Source organism: Hypanus sabinus, chromosome 4 (assembly GCF_030144855.1).
Source record: "Hypanus sabinus isolate sHypSab1 chromosome 4, sHypSab1.hap1, whole genome shotgun sequence".
NCBI lineage: Eukaryota > Metazoa > Chordata > Chondrichthyes > Myliobatiformes > Dasyatidae > Hypanus > Hypanus sabinus.
Window position 1 is genome coordinate 39,580,612 of NC_082709.1, and position 13,601 is coordinate 39,594,212.

A 13,601-nucleotide genomic window follows, 5' to 3' on the forward strand; every position below is an offset into this window, starting at 1 on the left:
GCATTTTGGGCGGAATGAGGTATTTTGCAGGGAGTTGTCAAGGTTTTCTGTCAGTGCTGTGAGGTATCAACAGGGGAGTAATATTAGGCAATGAGGTACAGAAGCTTTTGTTCATAAGAATTGTTTGGGAAAAGTTATTTTTGATATTCTGTTGACTTCAAAAGCAGAGGTGTTATTACTGATCCACAACTGATGATTTCTGAGATTGGTTGCTATTTGAGATGATCAAAGAATAATAACATGTACTCTGATTTGTACGTCATTTTGATGATGTCTGAATGCTGATTGTCTTTTTGTTCATTGCAGGTCCTAAAATCAACAGGATTAAGAACATCTGATCCTCGATTGAAGGAGTGTATGGATATGCTTAGAACAAATGTGCAAGCAGCTTCTGATGGAGTTCTGCTTGACAAAGAACTCTTTAAAAAGTGAAGTATTTGTTGAACCCACAATTCTTTAATGTCTAGAGTCAGTTAGTTTTCAGTATTTCCCTTGGGTCTGTCTTGAAACTAAGTGCAGGTTGGATAGCTGTTTGGGTTGAGTTGAGCGAGGGAGAGAAAAAAGACGGAACAGAATAATTTGAAAGGCTTGAGGATGTTTTGAATGAAAAAAAAAACCCACCATGACTAGATGCGAGAGATCTGAAGTTGTTGTATTGAATTGACTTTATTACTTATTTCGTTCATACGTGAGGAGTAAAAATCTTTACGTTACATCTTCATCTAAATATGCAATGTGCAATTTATAGTATTTAATAAATATAATAAATAGGATAGTCAGCATAACATAGAAATACAGTTGTGTCAGCATGAATTAAGCAGTCTGATGGCCTGGTGGAAGAAGCTGTCCCGGAGCCTGTTGGCCCTGGCTTGTACGCTGCAGTACTATTTCCTGGATGATAGCAGCTGGAACAGTTTGTGGTTGGGGTGACACGGGTCCCCAATGTGCTGGGCTCTCCACACCACACTCTGCAGAGTCCTGCGATTGAGGGAAGTACAGTTCTTATACCAGGCAGTGATGCAGCCAGGATGCTCTCAATTGTGCCCCTTTAAAAATGCTCAAACCTTTGTTCATATTTTTTTTTTATTGCTCAGTAACCTGGTGATCAGATATCCTCTTCAACTTATCTGCATGCATCTCTGGTCTTGTTCTGTTCCGTAATTGAGATCCCCTTTACCCTATGTCTCCCATCTTTTTTTTCTTTTTCTTTTAAGTTTTTCTGAAGGTGTTTTTAACTAGAATTGTTTTTCTCTTTTCATGGATGTTGACTAATGTTTACACTTTTTTTAAAAAAAAAACTTATTTTCATTCATTCCTGACTGAGGGATTCACTGGCAACGTCTGCATTTATTTTTCTCATGAGGTATATGAGGAAGCAAATAATCAGGCATATCAGACTGGGATGCCCAGATTCTTTTCACGGAAGGACAGGCTTTTAAAAATAAATGTCATAGCTACAGTTACTTCTGTAAGTTCTGATGATTTGATCTAAGTTAATCCTTCTGTCAAACTGCAGTGTAAGCTGGTGCCTATGGATAAGTCCAGTCCATTTAACCGTTTAATTTTTTTTCTGTGTTAAAATTTTGGCGCATAGGATTTATAACTTTTGATAAAGAGTTGTAAACTTTTTAAACAGATCTGTGTTTGATCTTGTCAAAGTACAATGTTCTAGAAAGAGTCTGAAAATTTGAAATGCAGGTAGAATGTTGGAACTGCTTAGCTGTCACTAACTTAAAATATCTAAGTGTTTCTCTCTAGGTGCCACTTGGCCAATAACATTTTCTGGTTTTATTTTGTGTTGAGCATGTTGATAACTTTTTTCAGCAGCACTCTTGAGTAGCTTTATTTTTTCCATTCTTGTAATAAGTAATAAGTTTTTTTCCCCCCCATTTTCAGGTGTGTCGGAAGCAATATTGTGCTGCTCACTCAAGCTTTCAGGAGGAAGTTTGTCATTCCAGAATTTGAAATATTTACATCCCATATTGATGGTCTTTATGAGATAGCCAAAAGAATGACCGGAGGAAAGGTACATCTTAGTTTTAATATACTGAGGAACTGGATATTAAATGGCTAAAAGTAAGCTTAGGAATGCATTTTTTTTTATATAGAAGCTGTTAGCTTGGTTTACATTTTGCTGTTGGTAACAGTTAATGTCAATTGTATTTTGTCTGTATTCACTTGGTTATTTTAATTTGTACAGTGTTCTGCTTTTTGTGTAATATATTCAAACTGAGCACAATGAAGGAGGGACTACAGGTGATGCTGGTACGATGTTTCACTTTATTCAAAGGTTTATTTTTCCTCTGATAGGTTGCTGATTATATTCCACAGCTGGCTAAGTTTAGCCCAGATTTGTGGGGTGTGTCCTTGTGCACAGTGGATGGTCAAAGGTAAGAAAAACAATTTTTTTTCAAAAAATCTTTAATCGTATCTGGGAAATGCATGCTATATATTTATACTTGCTTTGCAGTGACTTCATTTATTGTACTTCAATAGAAATCAAGTCAAATACTTAAGTTTTTTTTAAGTGAACTGAATTTAAGTCCTTTTGTAGTGAATTATTTAATTGTATACTTGCTGCTGTCCACATATATGACTCAGATTTTTAATAAACTTTATTTTCCTATTGGCATATTACAAAAAAAACATGTTTGCTTATTGTTAGGAATATAGGAAAAAGGCTAAGTTCTGCTTTTTAATTAAAAAATTAGTCATTTGTATTGCAAAATTTAGCTATGTATACTGGTTTCATTTTCGTTTCTCTACAAGTACCTTATTAAAAACCATTTAATCATTATTAGATTGTGCTGAATTTTTGAGATCTTAGGAAAACCAACCTTATCAATGGAATTTTCCCCGTTGTTCCCAATATCATTCTGGTGTACTCCCTTCAAATATCATGTATCTTACTGATAAAATAATATCCAGAATTGAATACATTTCTCTACATTTACCCTAATCAGAGCTCTATATAACTGAAGCATGGATCTGACTATTTATTCCATCTCTCTTGAGAAGGTAGTGATCTTTTCAGTTATGCTAATCCAGTAATTTTTAACAACTTTCTTTGCATGACCCCCTAATTATTTAAGTTCTTTATAGTTCACTGCTACTTATTTTTCAATCCAAATAGAAACTGTTTCATTTTAATGTTGAATACCATTTAACTCTTGTACCTTTACTCTATGTATTGATGTCTTGTTACATTTCTGCCTGCACTAATTATTGTGCTGCCTAGCTTGATTGTGTCATCAAATTTGGAGGTATTCTTCTGAGTCTTTTAAAACAAAACAGAAAACTTGAGGTCCATTATAAATGCAAGAGATCCTGCAGATGCTGGAAATCCAGAGCAACACACAGAAAATGCTGAAGGAACTCAGTAGGTCAGGCAACATCTATGGAGAGGAATTAATAGTTGATGCTTCAGGCTGAGACCCTTCAGCAGCACTGGAAAGGAAGGAGGGAGGGGAAGGAGGACAAGCTAGGTGATGGGTGAAACCAGGTGGGTGGGAGAGTAGAGATGAAATAATATAAATACTCAGAGCACCACACAATAGGGTTCCTTATTTGACTTTCATCTTGCCTGCGGTTTCTTCTGTAGAATTCTGAACAATATCTTCTACAACTCTTTTAAATATATTTTATCAGTTTTCTCTTGTTTACCATGTTATTTGCTACTTAAAGCACTCAACTGTACTTGTAGGCATAAATTACTTTTGATAAAACTAGACCTCTACTTTCTGATCAGCTCCTTCGTTCAAATCCTCATTCATTTTCATAGTTTGCTTGGAATTTTTGCTACATTGGATGTTGAACCAATAGCTGCGGTTTAATTCAACATTTTCTATTTGAGGGGTGGTATTTCTAATTTCATCCAATACTTCTAATGCACAGGTGTAATGCTATTTGGTTTTGGAGTCAGTTAATCTTGTCTAGTTAGTTCCCTAATTATTTTCTGTCAAATTTTAGTAAGTTCCTCCTTGATTTTTATTTTGGGGTAATTTATAAATTGATGACCACATTTAAAGTTGGCTTTACCCTTGCTGAATTTTTTTGTAATCACTACATAAATGTACATCTCACTCACTTCTAGTTAGCCACCAAAGATGAAAAGTAGTGTCTGGCACAGCAGTGATTCTGAGCGGATTTATGGGTTTTATAACTGAACTTTTGTCATTAAGTTTCTAAATGTTCTTTTGCTTCTATGCAAAGTGGCTATTGTATTTCAAATGCATGCTTAACTACTGTGCTTATCACTCCATCAAGATGCCCTTAAATAATAACCTCTCAATGTGCTTGCTACACACTTTTTTGTGTAGTAATTACTTGTGTATTTCCCTCGGGTTCAACTTGGAAACTTATTACCTTGTTTTGTGAAAAAGAGCTATTACTGCATTTTGCTTTAGGCCATTTAATTCATCCGTCAACTCTTCTTTATGCTCTTTTTCCTGTGTACCAAGAATGAGCTATTTTCCTAAAAGTGGAGGGCATCTTGTAAATTTTTCTTTCACTTGTGTTTACGGCCGTTTTACTTGCAATGTGACTTGGATTTCAGTATATTTCAGTTAATATTTAAACAAAGGTGAGTATATTCTACCAGGCAGTGCAGAACTAGATACAAAGCAATTGCTTGCCCTTTCTTCCTCACCTAATTGTCAGTAAAATTGAGAGATTGGGGAGTAGAACCTTTTAGCATCTGATGTTTCTAAGCTAATTATAGCATGCCGATGAATCAAAATTCTTGTTTTCTGCCTCAATACTGTACTCAACTTGCTGGCTGAACATTGGATTATTTGCTAGCAGCCATCCTGGTCACTTGGGATGTGGTATGAGATTGCAGTTCGCTCTCAAACTAGGGTCAGTTTTATATTTTAGACCCTTGCTTGCCAGGAGGCGGATTGAGGCTGTCCAAACTCTCTTCACATACATCCTTGCAGACAGAAAAGAGGAAGAAACTCCTTGAAAAAGATTTTCTTTGTGGTAGGTAAAGTGAAACTGTTTGTAATACTTAATGTATTTGCATATAGCACTTAAAATCTTAATTATTTACAATTTCAACATTTGGGGGTAATTTCAAGTATAGCATAATTTGGCTTACAATTTGAAAATTCCTATCTTTTGCAGGTATGAACTTGGGAAAATAAAGTAATTTCTAGCATTTTTAAAAATGAAGTTTCTTCTGGATTAATTCATAATATAAATATTAGACTAGTGAAGTTCAGAAGTATTTATATTCCCCATTGTTTCTCAATTTCCTCAACTCCTTTTTTTTCCTCCTCTCTTCCAAATTCTCTAAAATGTCAACAATTTCAAATTCTTATGTAAATTGAGCCGGAAAGAATAAAACTGATAATTTTTCAATCGTGCTTCATTGTAAGATCTACTCATTCAAAAGCATTAGTCCTCACTTTCCAAAAATGCTTTACTGTTACTTTTATCAATTTGGTATTTGCATAGGTCTAACCTGTCAATATGGTCATTTGCATATTACTGGGAAAAAATTTTAAAAGAATAACTGAATCTCTTAATTGGATAGAATGTTGGCAGAGTCCCATGTTTAATGGGATGAATTGCTGCTTTAATCTGTTCAGTAACTTGCATTTTCCTGTTTCTATAACTGAAAATTTAAATTGCAAACTTACCCAAGAGCCTAGGGCCTAGTGCTCATATAGTATCTCGAACGTAAAACTTTACTAATTTGAGTTTGTATTTCATTTTTAAAACTGGTTTATGATTGCACAGTCATCTTAAATCCTTAAGCACTAGATTAGTGGATGTTTCCTATTAATAAACTAAATAGATTTTTTTTATTATTAGAATTATTTTTGCAATCAGAATTCTGTATCAACTATGTAGATGAAGTCAAACAGCTGGATTTTGGGGAACTACTTGAATTAAATTATTTATTTACTTTAAAAATGACTTAATGTTTGCAGAGACATAGGATCCAATGTTACTACACATCTTGCGGTCCAGTTATATTCCCTTAGCACCTCTCTGTGTGCATTATTTCACATTTTTCTGAATTGAATTTCTTTTGATTCCTTTCCACCAAGCTAGAGTGATGATTCATGTGCTGCTGCACTGTTTAAGCACTCGAGGTTCATAGGATGGTTGATAAGATTGTGTTATATATAATTTATCAATTATGCAGTTGAAATTGGTGTCACTGAAAAGCAGAACAATGTACAGGTACTGAAACTCAAAGTTCTGCATTAAGGTGGCTGGTCAGCTAACATCTGTGGAAAGAATGGAGAATTATTTCAATATGAACATTGTCTACAAATATTGACTAATGTTAACTGCAGTATACACTGATCATGTAAAACAAACTTTGTGGAGAATTATCTAAAGTAACATGACTGCTAATATTTGCTCTGTCCAGATTCAAATATTTCTAGCAGAAGAATAGTTAATAATTTAAGTACGGGTTAAAATTGATTACTTCTGCACATTCAAACTTTTAAGTGTATATTCTGGCAGTGATTAGTATGAGGATGATTTATTGCAGTGGAGAGACACATATATACTGGGCTGGACTTCCCTGGCAACTTGCTGCAGAACTCCATGTAACTCTTTCGCTGCCGGGAAGTTTCATAATTCCACTGAATGTGTGTGTAAATTTGAATGGCTTGAACTTCCTGATAAATGTATATTTTGATGAGGTAAAATAGTCATTTTAAACTCCACAAGGAGCTTAGTGTGGATGTGCCAAGTTCCTACAGCTTTTCAGCAGCTATATTGGGGATTCTGCTTGTTGAACTCCTGCTAGGTTAGTTACAGGCTTAATTCTGTAAATGAAAATGTATTTTTAAATGTCTTTTAGTTTCTAGTTTTTTTTCTTTTAAATAGTAATAGTACAATTAACATTTTTTATGTGTGAATGTTAGGCTTTCGTATGTAGAGTTTATTCATTGCTTTAATAATTGATTATGCGGGGAGTTATGACTTTGGTTATCTTCGGTGCAGGTGGGATTTGAAGCCATATCACAAAACCCAACGGCTCCCTTCTGATCATGTAGTGACAGCTTCATTTTAAAAAAAAGATCACCAGAGGTTTGTCCCCAGGCAAGCAAGGTGCTTGTGTCTAGTTGAGTGGAGGGTATGGATGTAGAGCTGTTGCCAGGAATTCTGGATCATTATGTTTAACAATACTTCTGCCTACGATAAGAAATTTAACAAGAAAATAAATGCACTATTTTTTTAATGCCTTTCTCTGAATGTCACATGAGGACTCTGAAGAAGATTCATTTTGTTGAGGTATTTGAGTGCGGCCTCTGGTGGCGTAGTTTGATGTTTGTTCCTAACGCTTGTATCTCTGTTGGTTGTCAGCTGTTGAAATCTGAACTCTGGACTCAAAATTTATGATTGCAATATAGTTTTAAATCTGAGTAGCTTTGGATACCCCCCTTCTCTGGTCTTAATCAAAATGTGTTTTGTTCAAGAGACTGAAGTGCCTTCTAATAGTTATTGGTTTGAGATTTTCTGATTTCTGCCAAACTCCTGAGCACATTTGGAGTGGTATTGTAGCATAAGATGTTAAATAGAATTTCCAGGTGTAGATATTAAACCCATTTGCACGTGGATTTTGTGTAAAATGGCTTTTAAAATATTTGTAATTATTTCCATAGAAGCCCAGCTCACTAGAAAATTTAACCTGGATTATCTCCCTGAGCATTGGTATTTTTTTTCTGGGCATTGTTTGTGCATGTGGTCAGTAAAATGTATGATGGTCATTTCATCTTTACACACATGACACGTTGCGCCAATTTCTGCAATTGGTGCAAAAATGTGCAATCTATAACCTGTATTTTTCACACTTTGAGAAAAGGACCAAGCTCAACAGTTGGTTGTCAAACATACGATTTTTGTTTTTGTCCATGCTGGGATTTAATGTTTGATTTCTGATGGTTTCTGTACTTGTAGTGTTAGTTTTTTTTTTAGAAAACTAAAAAATTAATGTATTTTTATTTCCGTGCGAGTACTTCGATTGACAAGCACTTCAGATTTTTTTTACTCAGTGCTATTCTGATTCTGTGCTGGTGACTGCATCTCTAAAAGAACTCAGACTTGGTTTGGAATTCTTCTAGTTTGAGTGCTCTGCCAAGATTATCTTAAATCAGAATTGTTTCAGTTCCAGAAGTTCTGAAGAAATTGGAAGAAAAAACCCGTGAATTTGTTTTCTTTGGTGCGTTTTTTTTATTTAGGCAGGTTATCATTTCATTAGCTTTGAATATCTAATGTAAAGTCCTATAATGTTGCCAGTGGAACTCATGGTTCCTAAAATAGGTTGAAAATAAAATGTTTCCTGAAAGAGGGTGCTACTAAAATGGAAAATACATTAGTTGTATTTTACAGTTTTATTTGTTTGAAGTTACTGAATTGTTTTAGTATGCTCTTAGTGTATGTGGACAGAGATTCTTCATATTGCAAATCAATATTTTATTCATTTTCATAGATAAATTTATAAGCTCACAGTGTGTAAATTTGACTGTTCTTTTATTGTTGATGGGTTGTAGTGTCAAGAAAGGAATAAACAAACATAAATTGCTTTGTCCTGTAGATTAACACAAAAAATATAGCTCCTTGAAAGAGGATACCTCTAAAATGAAAACTGCTACAGTTTTTAATGGTTCATTTAAAACCTTTGTTTTTAATTTTTTAACAAAATCTGATTTCTGCATTTGAATTTAATTTTGTTTTTGCAGTGTGCTAAAGCAGTCAAAACTCCAGTGATAATGAAATCTAGAATGTCACTATATAACAAAGATAAGAGTTAACTTATTTACAAAAATATGGATGACACATAGTAAGTTCCATTTAATTTGATTTGGCAGAAGTGTCAGCAATTTCAATTGAAGAAATGTATTATTATTCACAGCATTTGAGTACTATTGAATGTTTTTTACCTCCAGGATAATTTTAAATGACAAATTTGTCGATGTGGGATGTTTTGTTTTAAAACAAAGTCTACAAACTTGTAACTATACTTTTTCATTAATTTGGAGTGAATGATATGGTGGCCTGAGTTTTCTCTGGCATTCTCTGGTTACTAAGCTCAAGTACTTGGCTGGACAGTAGACAACTTGCTTCACAAATGGTTGAGAGTACTTGTTGAACAGCTGATCTGTGTGAATTAGAAAATCCTGTGTTCAATTACTGATTTGCAATGAATTGTAAAGTATGGCACTTTAGTTCAGCAGTGTTAGGAAAGGGTGTTCTTGCTCTTGATTATATCACTATGTATATGTGGGAAGACAGCAAGAACACTATCTACCTCATCTGTAAATATTTAAATACTTTGCCTGCCTTGTTAAGTTTTGCAAAATGCCCATTTGGTAAAGTGCCAGAGGGTCTTTTTGCCTGTGGTCATGTCGTCCATGAAGTCCTTTTTTAAAAAAAATAATAATTGTTGGAAAACTGGTGAGGAACAAATTATTTTTACACTTCTTTGAGACTTCTACATTATACCTGTTTTTAAGTCGTCTTTATTTTTTATAGTCTTTCACCTCGGTGGAAATGAACTTCAGCCAGGAGAGCAAGTGGGAGCTGCATACTCTTTCACAACTTCAGTGTGCCAGTCTTCTGTAAATGGCCATAAAGGAGGTGTGTGTATACACAGACCAATTCCCAGTGTTTGTTTTTTTTTTCCTTCATGGGATATCATAGCAGAAACCACCTGAAAACTGACAGCTCATCTGGCATGGCATTAAAATTAACAATAAACAATCAGTAACTGAGAAGTTGCTGGTCAGTAGCTGTACCATTGGTCTGTCAACAGGGATTTGAAGCTTGTTTCCCATTTACACACTTGGGTGTGTCTGAAGTAACTTTTAAACAAAAAGCCCTATGTGAACTGATTTCTGCATTTGAATTCAATGCAGTGAATATGAGCTGTCTAAATATATCCTGTTTTGCAAGAACTGAAGTGATCTGGAATTTTTGTGTCGATTTACTCGAGCGTATGGCTGAATTCCAATCACTATTCATATCGACTTTTGCTGTCTACTCCCCTGACTACATACCAAATCTTTAGTCAGTGTGATACCATCGGTTGCATGACACTGATGTAATACATGGGCAATTGATGATCTTTCTTCAGTATGCAGTTTGGCATTACTTAATCAAGTGCGAAAGACCAGCCTGCACACAGGTATTGTGCTCTGGTCACATCTTAATTATCCTGTGAGCGCTTCACTCACTAGAAATGTCATCAGGCATTTGAGACTGATGCAGAAACACTGCATGTATGACTATGTACATGCAGAGTAGTCCTTTCCTCTAAGTCATCACAATAGAGCTCCTAGCAAATGCATCTTTCACGACATAAATTGGTGCTATATAACACGAGCCTGATACCTGTGTAACTGTTGGAATGTGCTGTTTCCATTGTCAAAAATTCATTGCTATTTTGGACTTGCTACTCAAGAGGTATGGCACAGTTTACGATGTGGATGTGGTAAATTTTCATTTCGCTTTAATATTTTTGCCCTTCCTAGAAGGGGGGAAAAGTTATCAAAAACTTTACAATTCAATCCTTGCTGCAAACAATATTATTTTAATATTTGATTCTTTTTTATGATGTGACTGATGCACTGAAAATTAAAATAAGTGAGTTATATTTAAGAGCATTTTAAAAGGCACCATGTTCTTACTACTAAATTGAGTTAAGTTTTCATTTTTTTATGCTTGGTAAAAATTGAGTAGGAGCAACACATACATAATGTGTATGATATAGTTGTCCTTTTTAATTAATAGACTATAAATTGGGTAGACTCTTTGCTCTGAAAAGTTGTGTACATAATAGCAGAAATTAAATGTCCATTTCCGTTCAAGTTTCTGTATTTGCTATGCAACTTAAACATTTATTCTTAATTAATTTTGCATACTAGCAGTTAATATGCTTAAAATTAGATATCAGAACATAATAAGAAGCCTGGTACGCTTGCATAACACTAAGTTTTCATCGAGAATTGTTCAGAGATTACTCATGTAAATGGACAGAAGCAAGATTGTAAAACTGAATTTGTGTATCTGTAATAAACATGGCATACACACCACATCAGATTGTTATGAAATACATGCATGGCGTGAAACACTTCCTATGATGCCACTTGTTCAATGTAAAAAAAAATCTTAGCAGAGTTGACGCAAAGTAGTTAATTTTATTCATCTGTAATAATGCATCATTTTTCTGATGTGTAAAATGTACGTTTGTTTCAGTCTTTGATAACTTTTGATTATCAGCATATTGTTTGTATTGCAGGAATCCATGATAAATATCATGAGTTTGAATGTATACCTTCAGTGCAAAATGGCTCTCTAAGCCCTCTGTATGTACTTAAATTTTAAACTCGTGGATTAAAATAGTAGATCTTCTTTGCCTCCTTTTTGGGCAAAATATTCTCTTAATTGTCTCAGAAGTGATATTAGGGACTTTTCTATTGACATTTCTATTTACAATTTCAAAAAAAAAATCAATAAAGCCTTTAAACAAGCATAAAGCATAAACAACATGTAAAGTTCTTTTGGAGAAAAATTGGATAGAATTTTGATACTTTAGTTATCAAAATTAATTGTTGCCTCTTTGAATTTAAAATATAATTTTGTCCAATGATTTGCTGTTTTATTTTGTGGACACTTAAGTTTCAAAGGATGGCAAAGAGAGTGTGGACAAGTAGAGACAAACTTAATTAAGCATGGCTTAGGGGGAAGGAGCACTGTAGTGGTGGGTGGGGGGAGAATGAATTTAGAAAATAATGAGTCTCTGAGCTTTTAATATTGGTTATACAAATAAACTCATTTTGATAATCTAAAGTTTTGTACAATGTAATAAGTGGATTGGACAAGGAAAAGCAAAATCATACTAGAATTGGAAAATAACTAGACTTGCAGATGTTTTAGATGATGGAATGCAAATAGAAAGCCAAACCCAACATTGTTACATTTATGAAAAAAGTGAAGAATCATAGTTTCGGAATTCTTATACAATGTAATTGATGGATAAGTCAAGCTGATAGGATGACAAAGACATCGGTGAAGTTTGGCAGAAATCAAATGCCATGTCATGATGTTGAACTGTGGAAGTTGTATATGGATACCAGTGCTGCGGTGCTTGGATCAGGCGAGTTAGGTTTTCAGCAGGAGGGAAATTTCATGTGATGCCCTGAGCTCCACTGCAGATGAATTGGAAACATGGCTCAATTACAATGTGATGCTGTCAGACATACATTTGATAAGATGGTGCTATTTATGGAGTTAAAATGACGGCTAGGTAAATTGGATGGGGTTTGTATGGTATCAATAAAAATTAGTAACAATAACTACTGAAAGTTTGTTATCAACGTTATGTAGCTACCGATACAGAATATAAATTAATGTAACATTTTGCTATTTAGCTTAGATTTGTAAAACATTGTTTCTCCTAATTTAATAAAGCTGTTTCCAAATACAAGCTGTATATGGAAAATAGATTTAAATACAGTTTATTCTATTGATAGTTTAAGTTATATATACATATTTCGGTTATTGCAAATACTTCAATGTAGTAGTACTGTTTTGTATTCTTGAATTGTTTTTAATTATCTGAAATTTCCTTACACCAGGCATTCAGTTGGTGATACCAAAGTTCCCTTTTGTCTTCAATCCTGTGTGAAACCATTGAAATATGCTGTTGCCATACATGACCTTGGGACTGAGAATGTTCACAAATATGTTGGTAAAGAACCCAGTGGATTACGTTTCAACAAACTCTTCCTGAATGAAGAAGGTAGAATTTGTATTACAAATTTTTCTGCTGTTTTTTAACAAATCATCTCAGATATATTAATAGAATATATTTAAATATTTCATATTTTCATTTTCTTGAATTGATAAACCATTTCCAGATACTAATTTTGTTGTTAATGCCACTGACTTTTTATGCACCTAAGTCTGGTCTTTTCACAAATATATTGATCAATTCTATTTGTTCATAATTCTCAAAATTTAGAAGGTTTTGAGATAATTATAGCCTTTAGCAATTGTTGGTAAATGTGTCCTTATTTTCATGCAAGTTATGTGAGATGTATGAAGTTGAACATCAAGGAACTGCTCTGGGGAAAATGTAACCAATTCACCAGTGTACACAGCACCAGTCTTTCTGTGAAACTTTTATATCTCAGTCTAAATTTGTATCAGAAGAATTATTTAGTAACTTTCTGTTTTCTATTTGTTGAAGTGTGTTCAGCCACGTTTTTACTCTCCCATTTTTCTATAAATTGTTGCCCTTCTGCATTTAAAGATTTTCTAGAAGACCTTTCCATACTGCCAAACCAAGGTTGTTTTTTTTTGACTCTCCCATGTTAGCTCTGACTTAATCTTGCTCTTCCTCCATCCACAAAGTAGCATTTTTGGGCATTTTATTTGCCAAGGTGCTAATGTAATTGCAAGTTGTAGAATGGTGGGAATGCTGTAGGGGAGTTTTGATGGTGGGTAAGTGGAGAAAGGATTAAAATCTGAGTAAGCCTGATGGGAAGATTATTATTCTGCTGTAGACTGTCACAAATGGTTTCAATTATTTTAATAGAGTAATTTGTTTTGTTAAGAATTTTAGGAGACAT

General features: G+C 34.2%; 1 protein-coding gene across 4 annotated transcripts in view; it reads left to right on the top strand.

Annotated features, from left to right (window-relative positions):
• Positions 1–13,601, top strand: part of LOC132392678 (glutaminase kidney isoform, mitochondrial-like) — an 82,660-nt gene that overhangs the window by 16,778 nt on the left and 52,281 nt on the right. For all 4 annotated transcript variants that reach the window (XM_059966890.1, XM_059966888.1, XM_059966889.1 and 1 more), the window contains exons 3-6: positions 307–428; positions 1,897–2,026; positions 2,311–2,390; positions 12,606–12,769. In XM_059966890.1, coding sequence (XP_059822873.1) covers positions 307–428; positions 1,897–2,026; positions 2,311–2,390; positions 12,606–12,769 — 496 coding nt within the window. The remainder of the gene's footprint in view (positions 1–306; positions 429–1,896; positions 2,027–2,310; positions 2,391–12,605; positions 12,770–13,601) is intronic.